The sequence below is a fragment of the Otolemur garnettii genome, unplaced genomic scaffold (assembly GCF_000181295.1).
Source record: "Otolemur garnettii isolate 467f Iridium unplaced genomic scaffold, OtoGar3 scaffold00018, whole genome shotgun sequence".
In the NCBI taxonomy this organism is placed as follows: domain Eukaryota; kingdom Metazoa; phylum Chordata; class Mammalia; order Primates; family Galagidae; genus Otolemur; species Otolemur garnettii.
The window spans coordinates 5,746,291-5,760,961 of NW_003852413.1; the positions used below are offsets into that span (position 1 = coordinate 5,746,291).

General features: G+C 49.2%; 1 protein-coding gene across 1 annotated transcript in view; it reads left to right on the plus strand.

Moving 5' to 3' along the window:
- The window catches only part of RNF157 (ring finger protein 157), a 102,274-nt gene extending 91,197 nt beyond the window's left edge, over positions 1-11,077 (plus strand). The window contains 4 exon segments of the mRNA XM_012802979.2: positions 230-295; positions 1,440-1,488; positions 3,174-3,284; positions 10,956-11,077. Coding sequence (XP_012658433.1) covers positions 230-295; positions 1,440-1,488; positions 3,174-3,284; positions 10,956-11,077 — 348 coding nt within the window.
- The last annotated feature ends 3,594 nt before the right edge of the window (positions 11,078-14,671 follow it).

Genomic DNA, 14,671 nt, shown 5'->3' on the forward strand with positions numbered 1-14,671 from the left:
TCTCAAAAAAAAAAAAAAAAAAAAGAAAGTGGCCTCATCCAAGGTCTGCTGGGCTGGGCTGCATAGCCCCCCCAATGTGCTGGAAGGGGTATTATGCAAAACAAGGCTGTCCCTTAGACTGGCACCAATTTCATAGTGAAGAAGACATAGTTTGGGGTTTATTGTCAGGAAGGCTTGATAGGAGAGCCTGTAATAACTGTGCCCACTGGACTTTGTGGCTCTTTTGCAGGGGCTGCCAGCAGAGTCTCCAGAGAGCAACTTTGCTGGCCTCCCAGCCGGAGAGCAGGATGCGGAGGTAACCCAAACCATGGCTCCCCTTCCCACCACTGGAGCAACTGCTGGCCTTGGCTGGGGGTGCCAACAAGGACAGGGCAGGAGGCTGTGCAGAAGAGCCTTCCTGGGTGGTAGGCTGGGGTCAGTTAGAAGTGGTGAGTGGGTAGAGATAAGGGCAGCCCCACTGGGCATTTAGTGAATAGGATGGCTCCAAGGTGGTGGGTGAGGAGTGGATTCAAGGGGGAATTTGTCCTGCCAGACCCTAGACTTGAGAATGTGTCGTTCTTCATCCATCTGTGTTTACACAGGCAGAATGAGTTGCAGCTGCTCCCTGGCACTGGGGCCACACAGGTCTGACTTTAAGGTTTCTGCCCGCCCCCACTCACTGTGCCCAAATAGGACCCCCATCCATCAGGCAGGCAGGACTGGGATTCATGTGAGAAGTCCCTGACTGCAGTGTGGGTGCAATGCCTGGGAGCACCAGCTTGCAGTATAGACTAGAACTTTTCTTGGACCCTGATACTCAAAGTAATATCTGGATAGAGTTTGGGACTCTAAGGGATTCCTGAAAGTCTTCGGGTCTCATGATTTGCCTTTCTTTCTTTCTTTTTTTTGTTCTTTTTGAGACAGAGTCTCATTATGTTGCCCTCAGTGGAGGGCTGTGACATCACCGTTCACAACCTGAGACTCTTGGGTTCAAGCAATTCTCTTGCCTCAGCATCCCTTGTAGCTGGGACTACAGGCACCTGCCACAACACCTGGCTATTTTTTGTGTTTATTTAGCAGGCTGGGGCCGGGTTTGAACCCACCCACCCCAGTGCATGTGGCCGGCACCCTAACAGCTGAGTTATGGGCACCAAGCCCTGATTTGCCTTTTCACCTAATAACTTTTATCAAGGAAACAGTATCCATGACACTGTTAACAAGAGTGTTCCTGACAGGCCATCCTGAGCACATTGGTGACATGGCTCAGAACTGTCCCTGCTGCCCTCACCAAGCAAATCCACACCAGCGTGGCCTTCCAGGCATTTCAGACATGGTGGGAAAGATGTGCTATTGATGTGGGCCCTGGAGTTTGATACCATTAGGGTGATTGGTTCTGCTTTTAGCCAACGGATTTGCTCATGTTGCTGCTGGATAGACTCACGGGTCTTCTTCTTTCCTAGGGAAATGATGTTATGGAGGAAGAGGATGAATCACCCACACAAGAAGATGGTAAAACACCTGGTCCTTGTTCCCATTTATTGTATTTCTTTTTGGGGTGTTCTTTCAAGGGTAGATAAAAGAGGGCCTGTATGACCCAGTGGTACTGCCCAGTTGTGTGGCTTTTGGGGGACAGGTTGTCTTCTTAATGGCATATCAAAACAAACAGGGCTCTGATGACCTCAGTGACCTTCCCAGATCTTTCTGGGGTTCAGAGCCAAGGGTGTCAGGGTGAGCAGGGTGAGGATGCTGCAGAAGACACGCGTAGCTCTGCATTTACCTTGTGTGGGTTCTGAAGCCTTCTGGGCAGCCCTGTCGCCAGCCTCCCTGCAGCCAGTTTCCACCTCAGTCCCTCAGAGCAGCCCCTTATTGAGCAGCAGTAGCAGTGTCTTTGTGGGGAGGAAGAACCATTTGGCAGCTGGTCAGGTTTGGCTCTGACAAAAAAACTTGAGAGCTAGGACACATCAAAAGAACTAGGTCCAAGTTTCTTCAGAAGCTCAGCTTAGGCAAGAATCTTAGAGGCTGCTGTGATGGTTTTCCTACCATAACTCAGGCCTCATTTATGTCTTCAGTTGGAAGAATTTTATTTCCAGTAAGGCTAGAAGAATGGGCTACAGAACAAGGAAGCAGGAGGAAGGGGGGCAGGAGAGTCACCTCTGTGCAGGGAACCTGATTCTTGCCTCTGCTACTCTGAGGTGTCTCCTACAGGGATACCTCTAGAGCATACGTGTGCCCCAGCCTGGATGTAGACATGCCAGCAGATGTCATCCAAGTTGCTTCTGCTTTAGCGCTGGCCATTGCTTGGGGGGTGTCAGGAGGTGTGCATGCAGGCTTGATGGCTCCTGCCTGGCCAAGGAGCCTGAGCACAGGGTAGCCCCAGGGATGGGCTCCTCTGCTCCATTCCAGCCCCAAAGGGTTTGGAGCTTCCCTGACTCAGGATGAGGAGGGCTCCAGGCTCCAGAGGTACCTTTTGTGATTGTTTCCCCCAGAGAACATTTGCTTCTAGAAAGTTCTCTGAGGCCAGGTTGTGTCATCTGACATTCCCTAGCCTTCTTGGTCAATGTATGTGTTGATTTCACCAAGAAAAAAAAAATCACTTCTAAAACTTTTTCCTTCCCCTCTTAAATACCTATAGATTTCTAGTCACTTAAAATGTACTCAAAATAACAACTCAATTCTCATAAGCAATTAAGTCATAATTTTGTGAATGTGGTCATTCTGACTGATATGCAAAATTATGGATCCTGACACCTTTAGTTGTTATTTTATGTACTTATTTTGCAGAGACTTGTGGTCCTAAACACTCAACATGTACCCAAAGCAGACACAGACCTGAGCAGGGTGACTCTTGCCTGGCTATCTCTGGTTGGTGCTGCCTGGCCTCTGCCCGGCTCCGCTCTCCAGAGTTCTCAGCAGAGCCTGCATCTTGCAGCCTCGTCAGTGACCTGACTTGTTAGGAGACAGAAAGGAGATAGAAAGGTGCCAGTTAGAGAAACACAACAGGAGAGCTTAAGAACACAGACATGCCCACACAATTTATTCCTTTTTTGTCCACTCTTTACCCACTTAATTCTTGCCATTTTTTAAACATATGAGTCAACGTTTTTTGTCTCCATCCTTAAGACTTTTATTTTAAGGACACCAAAGCAGAGAAAAACACAGCCAGTCCCTCTCTAACTACATTAACTCCATTACAGGCCAGAGGACATGCGCATTTCTAGGTATGGAGTGTGACAATAACAATGACTTTGACATCGCCAGCGTGAACGCTCTGGACAATACGCTGTGCTCTGAGGTCTGCTTACCCGGTGAGTGGCAGTCTGCTGAACATGAACTTGGTGGGAGACAGTTCTCTCTGCTCTTACCCAATGCTCTTACCCTGATACACCCATCTCCTGCCCTGCAGTTCTTGCCAAGAAGGTCCAGGGTATACTAAGTGCTGGAGACCAGTTGATGAAAGGAAGCGAGAGACCTTGGGCTTTTTGAGAGCAACCTCTACTCTGAGTGAGAATATTAGGATATGAAGAAAGAGCCAAACTTCTTCTCTGTGTGATTTGGCCTCATCTTGAATCCCTCCCATTACGATCTTACTGATACCATGTCAGTAGCCTGCTTTTATTTTTATCAACAGGAAGTTTGAGCAGATAAAACACCACCTCTCCATGAAGGTCTCAGAAAGATAGCCGGAGCCCTTTAAAAGTGAAGCCAGGCCAGCCACAGTGGTTCACACCTATGATCCTAGCATTCTGGGAGGCCAAGGCATTGGATTACTTGAGTTCAGGACTTCAAGACCAGCCTGACCAAGAGTGAGAGCCGGTCTCTACTAAAAATAGAAAAACTAGCCAGGCATAGTGGTGGATACCTATGCTCCTAGCTACTTGGGAGGCTGAGGCAGGAAAATCTCTTAAGACCAAGAGTTTGAGGTTTTTGTGAGCTATGACTCCAGGGCCCTCTACTGAGGGCAACAGAGTGAGACTATCTCAAAAATAAATAAATAAACAAGTAAATAAATGTGAGCCCCAGCTCCTTAGAAGAAACGTGTTACACTGACGCTCAGAAAGGAATGTAAAGCCAGTGTTGAACAGGCTGGGAAATCACTCTGAGCTACCATGTGCATTGGACATACTAGACTCGAATCCCAAAGGAGAGGTCCAGGGCTGGGGGTGGCTTATGCTCGCTGGAGCCCCAAGTTTAAATCTGATCAGTTTGTCGCTTTTATTCCTTGTCACAGTGCTGATGGGAACATAGGATAACGCCTCTCAAAGGGCCCCGTCAACCTCAATGTGAGCACTGCCCAGTCCTCCTCTCTGTGTGTAGTCAAGGGCCCCAAGAACTACTTTTCTAAAAGCCAGGTCCTGCCCAAGTGGACTCCATCACATGTCCCCTCCTCCTTGTTCCCTACAGAGATTGTGCTCCACGTTGTGTTGGCTGTGCTCCTCTTAACCACTCCCTGAATTAAGACTTACTCAGCTTCAGAGCAGCCCCGTCATGGGTCCAGTGCTTTACTCGCTCAGTGAAGTAGCTGGAAGTGTTAGAGCCACACAACCTCTGGTAGCTGCCACTCTCCATCAGCCTGTCAAAGACATGGCTCCAGCATGCTCTGGCCCCACACAGGCTTATGGCAGGGGAAGCCGGAATTCTCAGGAGACACTTTCTCCAGCCTATCAATGGGCTCTTAAGTCATTTTCTCTTCCTTGCGTCCTGAAGATACCACCTCGGTATCTCAATCTTCAGTGAGGCTTCTTCTGCACAGGCCCAGGGAAGGCCCCCTTCCTGCCTGCGCATGGAGGAGCATGGAGGAAGGAGCATTGACCATGTGCCCAGCCTCCTGCCACTTAGGCCTGGACTGGGGCTGCTGGGCCCAGGGCCCACATCAACTCACTGCCTTCCTACCCCTGACCTTGCTTCCCTCTGTCCATTTGTCTTTCACATCAGCTTGTCAAATGTATATCTGTCTGATTTGTTTATTTTTTAAACTCATTTGTTATCTAGAGTTGGTATCAAAGTCCATGTTCACTCTGCGCCAACACTGTCCCCTCGCCTCTGCTTAGCCCAACACCAAGCTTGCTGGACTTGCGCACACCTGGGAGGCTCTTGCATAGGGCTATAAGCTTCATTTCTAGCAGGCAAGGTCGTGTATTTAATATATTAAGATTTTCTAAGAAAAACATTTGTAGCCAGGCACAGTGGCTCATGCCTGTAATCCTAGCACTCTGGGGAGGCCAAGGTAGGTGGGTCGCCTGAGCTAGAATAACAGTGAGACCCCATCTCCACCAGAAATAGGAAAACTAGCTAGGCATTGTGGTGGGCACCTGTAGGCCCCAATGCTTGAGAGGCTGAGGCAAGAGGATTACTTGAGCCCAAGAGTTTGAGGTTGCCATGAGCTATGATGCCATGGCACTTTCCCCAGGACAACAGAATGAGACTCTGTCTTACAAAAAAAAAAAAGAAAGAAAGAAAAATATTTGCAAAACTCTATTAATTTCTGTTCAACAAAAATGGGAATGCTTCTGTGGCAAGATGATGAGAAGGATTTATCTTTAACTAGCATCCTTGGTCAATTGTTGGGTGAAGAGGATATTTCTACCCTGGCTCTGCCCTTTGTCTCTCTGCTGGCCATCTCTCCTGGGGCTCTAGGAGAGAAATCTAGATTTCTAGATTTCTAGAGAAATCTCCCTCAAGAGGCTGCCCCACTCACCCCGATTTTTTGGCAAAGGGAGCTCATGGGATCTATTGTAGCCAACAGTGCTGGTTGAAACTGAGCTTATTTCTTCTGCTTCCTCCTCTTCCTCACTCCCTCCGGCCAACCTGCTTGTCAAGACTTATTCCACTTATGGGACTGAGGGAGGGGAGCAGGAACTAGAAGAAAGTAGCCATGGGAGTCCTTATGATTTCAGAACCGGCTATTTTGAGATAATACTGGGTTCACAGTTTGGGCCAAACATGCAATCAAATACTGTGACTGCTGTCAGAAGGACTCAGTGTCCACTGTGTCCTCGCTAATGATCTAAAGGCCTCTGGATCTCCCATTACAAGAAAGGAGAAAGTCTGCTGACTTAGCAAAATGTTTCTCTGGTTCTTCTGTTAGCATCACACTGGCAGTAAATTCTCTCAAAGTATCTGCTGGGTTAAAGACAGAAATAGCCACTTTGGTAGGTCCCAAGGCACAAATAGACCTCTTCACACTCAGCTGCTCTACGTTCAAATTCCCTCCCTATGACAGAGACACACACAGGCTCTCTTGGCTCCTGGCTACCTCTACAGCCAGTTCCCGTCAGCACAGCTGCTCACATACCTGGTCTCTACCCAGTCTGCTTCTCTCTTCAAGGGGGTGCCACTCCCTTCTTAGGGGACCAGTGGAAAGCCACACAGGATGCTCCCATGTGCTCTGCCAGGAGACCCAACTGGTGTTGAGACTGAGAGCTATCCCAGTCCCCATCCTCACCAATCTGTTCAACACTTGTGAAGGGGCTTACCGGTGCCTATGTCATTCCAGTTTTCCTCTCCATAAGAAGCTTCTGGGGCCAGGTACAGTGACGCACGCCTATAATCCTAGCAGTCTGGGAGGTGGAGGTGGGAAGATGCTTGAACTCAGGAGTTTGAGACCAGCCTGAGCCAGAGTGAGACCCTGTCTCTACTAAAAATAAAAAAACTAGCGGCGCCCGTAGCTCAGCGGTTAGGGTGCCAGCCACATACACCAAGGCTGGCAAGTTCAAATCTGACCTGGGCCAGCTAAACAACAATGACAACTGCAACCAAAAAATAGCTGGACATTGTGGTGGGCACGTATAGTCCCAGCTAATTCGGAGGCTAAGGCAAGAGAATCGCTTAAGCCCAAGAGTGAGACTTCTTAGGCCCCAAGACCAAGGGGGAATTTCTGATTCTTCACCTGGTAAGTGGAAGGTGTGTTCTTGAAGAGGTGAGAGCCCAGTGGGTGAATGAGGCAGGAGGCAGTAAGATTAGAATGGTAAGACCACAGCTCAGTGCCTGGAGCTCAGAGGTGAGGGCTCCGGCCACATATACCTGGACTGGCAAGTTTGAACACAGCCCGGGCCTGCCAAAACAACAATGACAACTACAACAAAAAGATAGCCAGGGGGGAGGCGCCTGTGGCTCAGTGGGTAGGGCGCCAGCCCCATATACCTAGGGCGGCAGGTTCAAACCTGGCCCCAGCCAAACTGCAACAAAAAAATAGCTGGGCGTTGTGATGGACACCTGTAGTCCCAGCTACCTGGGAGGCTGAGGCAAGAGAATCGCCTAAGCCCAGGAGTTGGAGGTTGCTGTGAGCTGTGTGACACCACGGCACTCTACTGTGGGTGATAAAGTGAAACTCTGTCTCCAAAAAAAAAAAAAAAATAGCCGGGCATTGTGGCACGCACCTATAGTTCCAGCTACTTGGGAGGCTGAGGTAAGAGAATTGCTTAAGCCCCACAGTTTGAATTGCTGTGAGCTATACACCACAGCACTCTACCAAGGGCGACTCTGTCTCAAAAAAAAAAAAAAGAAAGAAAAGGAAGAATGGTGAGGTCACACTAAGTAGAGATGGTACTGGGGAATTTGGTGGCAGGATGTTGATCAGGCAAGTGATGGTTCTATGAGAAGCTCTGGGTTGTGTGTGTAATGGAAAAAGGCAAATAATTTGGGCCTTTTTAGTGGAAATACAAACACAATTTTTAATGACTATGTTATTGTACAGCAGTGGGCATAGCCAGTTAAATCTAAAAATACTTATGGAGACCTAAAATTTAGTTCCCATCTCTCTTCGAGCCGCATATCCCAAGACCAAGCTGCTACTAGGAAAGTTTGCACTTCCTGGACACTAAGGAAAATTTTGAATTAAGTTTTTCACTCCCTGAAGAGAAACTACAAAGACAACTGAATTACTAGAGTCCTTAAACTTAATCAGTAGCTTGGTAGAAGCAGGAAAAGGGTATGCAAAATGTCCCTGAATGTGCTCCCGAAATCCACCCCTAGAGGTCTCTTCACTCTCCCATTTCTGAGTCCCCAAAACAGGAGTTGAATGGAAGTTACCTTTGTCTATCTCCCTCCAAGGATTTTTTTTTTTTTTGAGATAAGAGTCTCATTATGTCACCCTCAGTATAGTGCTGTGACCTCACAGCTCACAATAACCTCAAACTCTTGGGCTTAAGGGATTTTCTTGCCTAAGCCTCTGAAGTAGTTGGGACTATAGACGCCTGCCACAACGCCAGCTATTTTTGTTGTTGTTGTTATCATTGTTGTTTAGCAGGCCCCAGCTGGGTTCAAACCCACCACCCTAGTGCATGTGGCTGGCGCCCTAATCACTGAGCAAAGGGTGCCAAGCCACCAAGGATTTTTTTTTTAACTTTATTCAAATTAATATGAGGGTACAACATTTAGGTTACAATATTCTCACTTCCAGGCCTCCAAGGATTTTAAAAATCTGAGCTCCATTTTCTTTTCTTTCTTTCCTTTTTTTTTTTAAGAGACAGAGTCTCATTATGTTGCCCTTGGTAGAGTGTCGTGGCATCACAGCTCTCAGCAACCTCCAACTCTTGGGCTTAAGTGATTCTCTTGCCTCAGCCTCCCAAGTAGCTGGGACTACAGGCACCTGTCACAACACCCAGCCATCTTTTAGTTGCCATTACCATTGTCGTTTTGGCAGGCCCAAGCTGGGTTTGAATCCGCCAGCTCTGGTGTATGTGGCTGGCACCCTAGCTGCTGAGCTGTAGGCGCTGAGCCCTGAGCTCCATTTTATGATTGGAAGGTCCTGGATTCAGACAGACAAAATGATGGCACTCACTCCAGAAGGCTCCTCAGCACCCAGACTTACTCCCTACAAACAGGCTCACTGTCCAGTGACGCTGGGGAGATGGCAGCAGCGGGGCTTGACTGTGGGCTCATTAGAGTCCTTTCCTGGGGAATGAGTGCTTCATTCTTGCTGCCGAATCTCCCCTCATCACAGAGTGTACCAAGAAACCAAGGAGAACAGAGACTTCAGATGCAAGTGTTGAGTCTGTTCCACAAGGAACCAATTTTCAGCCCTGGCTAAGGCTTCTGGAATGGTGGAGTTTGTACCAGTCTCTTGTGAATTCAGAGTTAGGACAGCTCTCTGGGCAGCCTCTCAGTGCCAGCATTTCATGGTGTGCTGTAGTGACAGCGGTGATGTTACTGCTGTTTTTCATGTGTCTGTCTGTCTGTCTTCTCTCTTGTTTACCATTTGCTTTTGGTCTTTCCTACTAAACAGCCGCAGTTCCGGAGTCCTGCCCCATAAACATTGAGGAATAGGTATGAGATCTACCAAATTATACAACTGAACAAATAGCTCATTTTATTTGGGGTTCCTAGCTTAAAAAGCTATATTGCCTGACATTCATCTTGCCATGCCTAGAGGGGAAGAAGCACCTTTGACTCAAGTCCCAGGCTCCAGTGCCCCCAGAAAGACCCCAAATTCAGTTTGGGTATAAAAGATGGGTACTTAAGATTCTCCTATTCTATTCCCCTCTTTCCCTGGGGTCCACCACCACAAGGCTATTATTAGACCTTTAGAGGAGATATTCACACCATAATGAAAAGTAACAAGTTTAGACCTAGCACCCTTAAAGGTGTCCTGGGCCAGCCTGAGGTTGACCTTGGACACTTGTGAGTGGCCTCCCTCAAGCTCAGGACTACACTGTACAGTTGGACGACCCTATCCACTGAACAAATCCTCTGTTGGCTCAGGCTCTGCCAGGCTCTGGTGTGCCACAGTGGGGAACCAGAGCCTCTGCCCTGGAGGAACTGACAGTCTCTGGGAGAAGGCAGCGAGAGCATAGCACACTGGACCTCCCCAGGCCCACTGGACCTCCCCAGGCCCTGAGGTGCCGTGGGGGGGCGGGCCCTGAGAGACAAGGCTTAAGAGGCCCAGGGGAACCAGTGGAGGAAATGCCTCCCTCACCCCAGGTGGCTGAGGTCCTGCCTTCCCTCAAGAAAGGGAGCTGGGGGCTGGAAAGCAGGAGGCAGTGGGAGGAGACCAACCCAGGTGCTTACTGAGCAGTCTGTCAGGGAGCCAGGTGCTCTGCCAGCACTCTCCCTTTACTGCAGTTGGTCCTCACAGCAACCCTGGGAGCTGAGTACTTGTCTCTCATTGGATGGATGGAAAAACCAAGGCTCCACATAAAGTGGTGTACTCAAGATCACAGCTCATTGTAAACTGGGAGTGAAGCCAGTTTGTGTGACTGCAGATTTAGTAACACCACTAGGCAGGGCGCAAACAGGTGGTGGCAGGTTGGATGCAGAGCCCGAGGGAGAGAGAAGCCCCGAGAATGGGCTTCCAGGTGGGCAGGGGGGACTCATGCACAGTGGCAGCAGATTTGGGGCAGGAGGATGAGCTCAGTGGTGATACATGTGGAACCCCAAGGCTCTCAGGCTAATGTCGCCTGAGTTAATGGCCCCCGCTGATAGCAAACCTCTGCCTACTGCTTGGTACAATGGGAGGGGTGCCTCCCTCTGTCCTCCCACAGGGTGCCATCTTGTCCCAGACACCCTGTCGGGCAGCCAGTCCCTTCCTGCAGAAAACAGAAAACACTCTGGCCTGAACAAAACTACTCTTCTATTCCCAGCACTTCATCCTGCCCTGATGAAAATTGCTCAGCTAGGCCCTGTCTCTGCGTCCTGGTCCCAGTGCATCATACGTACAAACACTCTTCAAAACCATTAATTATGGCACAAAAGTGTGTCCTAGGGCAAATTCACAAGACAAGGAACAGCTTTTATGTCCTTTCTCTAGGAGCCAGTGTCAGCAACAGTACCCAGCCCAGAGGGGCAGGAGCAGCCCCTGCAACACTGTGCCTGCCCCCTCCATCTTTCTCTTGTTTCCTGTGACTTATGCCCATATAGGAGCTTCAGCTCACATGCATCCTGCTAGCTTCTCCACCAAACTCTCAGGCTGCCCTGCTGGAGATACTGACTGTACCTGGCCAAAGGTCTGACTCCTGTAACCTTCACTTTCTCTTTCCCAGGTACCTGGCACGCTGATGACAACATTGTCAGTCGTCGTAACACCCCGCGCAGGCGCCTGTCATCCAGCAGCCTGGAGGACTCTGAGAATCGGCCCTGTGTGTGGGGTCCATTGGCTGTCTGAGAGCCCCAGCTGCTGCACAGGGCTCCTTTCCCATCCTCACATTCCATCTGTCCTCACCGGGCTGCTGACCTCCTGGGCATCCTTACCAAGACGTGTGTAGACCTTTTATACTCATGTGAAAGCTGGACGTTGAGTTCGGCCTGCTCCTTCTCCTAGCCTCCTGTGACCGTGGTTCTTCCCCTCTCAGAAGGGACAGGAAGCCTCCTTTCCTTTCTCCTTATGGACTGAGGCCACTCAATGAACTGCAGCTCATGAGACCTTTGCAGAGACTCTCTGGAATGTTCCCACTGTATGTCAAGGTCCAGGTGGAGCTGAGGTCCAAAGCTAATTGTTTCTCACACATCTTTTTTCTCCTTAAGGGGCAAACCAAGAAGACTTGGAGTTTTGGCAGCTTTGTTTAAAACATCTGGCATTTTCTGGTCTCTGGGACATCATAACCAATTTGAAACCCCAATTTGGGGTGGGGGTGGGGGCTGGCCCCTATGAAAAGGGAGAGCCACATTGTACTGTACCTGGAGTTTTTCCCTCTGGAAGCAACAGGAGCTCCTTTCTCAAGGAAAAGAGAGATGGTGGCAACCAAAACTTGGTTAAAAAAAAAGAAAAAATTCTTCCTTCTAGTAGCAGAGGTAGTCTCCTGAGCCTCATGTGCCTGTCTGCTTAAGGAAGAGCCTTGAATCTGAGAATTGTGTTAAGATAATTACCCTTAAGGGAAATTTCTCCTGATCAGGTACATTCAGGAAGGCTTGGGACTCTATCCTAAGTGACACTTGAAGAAACACACTTCCTGACAGCCTCCAAGTGCCAGGCACTGTGTGAAGAGCTGTCATATGTTGCCATATTTCATCCTCACCTCAGACCTGGGAGGTGGGATCTTATCCCTATTGCTCCTAACTCTGCCCCCTTTTTTAACAGTCAAAGGAATAGGCTAAGACAGGTGTCACCAGTGATTCTCAAACTGGTGCCCAGGATCCCCAGAGGCAGTGGTAGAGAGCCCTGAGCTGAGCACAGGCAGCAGCGTGGGGCCAGTGACAATGGCTGGAGGTTGGGATGGGGGCCTTCACCACAAGGACCCTCCCCATCCTCCATGTGTTTCTCCCTTCACCAGAGAGAGGGGAGATAGAGACCTCCACATGCCCATTAGCAGTTGAGAGAGAGATTGTTCCACTCATAGCCCCTCTGCCACCCCAGTGTAGGGCATATAAACAGAAGCCTAGAACGGGATGGCTAGACTCTTAAGTTGGTGGGTGCTGTTAAAACTCCTCTCGCATAGTCTTACCAATAGAGTCCATGTGACTCTTGGACAGATGTGCAGTCTACTGGCTTTTGGAAAAAGTGCTTGTTTCTCTGGGAGGCTGAGGCAGGTGAATCATCAGAGCTCATGAGTTCAAGATCAGCCTGAGTTAGAGCAAGACGCTCTCTCTAAAAATAGCTGGATGTTGTGGTGGGCACCTATAGTCCCAGCTACATGGGAAGTTGAGGCAAGAAAATCACTTGAGCCCAAGGGTCTGAGGTTGCTATGAACTATCTACCAAGGGCAACAAAGTAAGACTCTGTCTCAAAAAAAAAAAAAAAGAGAGAGAGAGAGAGAGAAAGTGCTTGTTTGATGGAGCATGAGACTATCCTGGAAGCATATCCTGGAAGCAAAGTTAGTAACAACAGTTTATAAGGTTGAAATATGGGAGAACCTGATAGGCTATGTCCACTGGGGTAGACTTTTTTAGGATTTGGAACTGTTACCCTAGAAGAGCTTTTTCAAGACCATTTCAAAGACCCAATACATTCAAAAGAGCCCAGACACCAGGGGGTTGTTTGCACCTTGTGTGTAGCCAGAGAGGCCAGGAGTGTGATGACTGATGGTTGTTGCTGCCTGGTGGCTGCAGCTCATTATCCTGCCCTGGTGGAAGGGAACCTGTCATCTATCCTGTCCAGAATACTGCAGTGGACTCTGTCAGGTCAAGACCCACCTAATGTCCTTTCCTTCCCCCAACATTGTCACAGTACCTTTCATAGTTAAGATTTAAGCCAGTATAAGTTGAGCAATAACCCCACTTTCTGATTTCCTCTGAGTATGAGCCCAGAAGCACCAGGCAACAGGGAACTTCCCTTACCCTGGGGTGGTAGCACACAGACCCACCTCCTTTCCCCAGCAGGTAGTATTTACAGTGTGATGTTACCTGGGAGGGTGAGAGAAGGAGCTGAGATGAAGGGGATTCAGGTAAACAGTAGCCACAGTGGCCAGGAATCCTAAAAGGAAGCTGTTATTGTCACCCTTTCCTGGAGGATCTGTGTCCTTCCTCCCAGTAAGTGCTCAGTCCTTTCCTAAGAGGCTCAGATTCCTCAAGGCCTCACTTCCATATTGGTTTCTCAGCTCCTATTTTCTTTCTCTCCCCCTCCTTTTCTCTCTGTTTCTTCTTTGTTCTCAGCTCTTTGGTGAGCAAAAATAGCCCGCCTAAAGGGGTTGGTTTCAATCAGCCTGAGGAAGGCAGATCAGTTGCCAGCTCTTCTGCCCTAGTCTAGAGAGTCACATTGTCAAAAGTTCACCTAGAGAGAAGGAATGGTTGAGGGCATCAACTATGGAGGCCTGGGGCGCCTTCCTTTATGGCCAGGCTAGGTCTGTGCTCCCCATGGCCTTAAGGTGGTGTGATCCTGGCCTCTCAGAGCCTTTTTTCCTTCTACCCAGTTCCATCACACCAGAGTTTATTCCCCTGTTTTGGGGCATCTCCTGGGCACAGACCCACACGCTTTTAAGCCTTCTCACCTGGGAAGTTAGGATCCTACCCACCTGGTGTTGGCACTTTGGTTGCTCACTATGCTTTAGGGTCCGCACACCAGTGTGTGCATGTGTAAAGTGTTTATGCCCTCTGTGTACCCCTTGCTCCCTGGAGTACACTCATGGGAACACTACAGCAGGGACATCAAGGACGCAATATTTATGGATTGCTGCATGACTCTTAAAAATGAATAAAACTGTTTACAAGGAAAGGAGAACTATTAACTGCAGACTGGGCTTATGTGTGAAAATTTCTGTTCAACTTTCTCCAGCATTCTCTAATATTTTTACTCAGGAGGATCTAGAGTTAGAGGAGTAGTAGAGGCAAGGGATAGAGAAAGGCATGTTCTCCGCTGGAAGGTGACATGCCACTGCCTGGCTTTCTTTCTATGAGGCCCTGCTGCCTGACACCTGGCTTCCCAGTGCTCCAGCTCCTGGGCAGAGGCTGGAAACAAGCAACCCAGCCCCCACCACCGTCTCTGCAGCAGCCTTAAACCGGAGAACTCCCAACACTGCCGCTCCTCAATAATTAAAGAGCAGGAAACCTGGTGACAGGAGGGAGGCCAGGGGAAGGGAGGAGGGCAGGCCACAATCCCCAGTGTCCCTCTACCCTGAGTCCGGGTCACTTAAAGATTGGCGAAATTAACGGGATAAATGACCCCACTAGGAGAATTTGGCAAGTACGAGACTTTTCTGAGTTCTACCCACAGCCTGTGCTTCCTCTGGAAAGGAGGGACTGCACTTCTGCAGAAGCCTCTGGAAAGACAGTTTATGCGAACCTGGCTCAGGATGCGAGTGGGGAGGGAACTGCTTACCCGGAAACC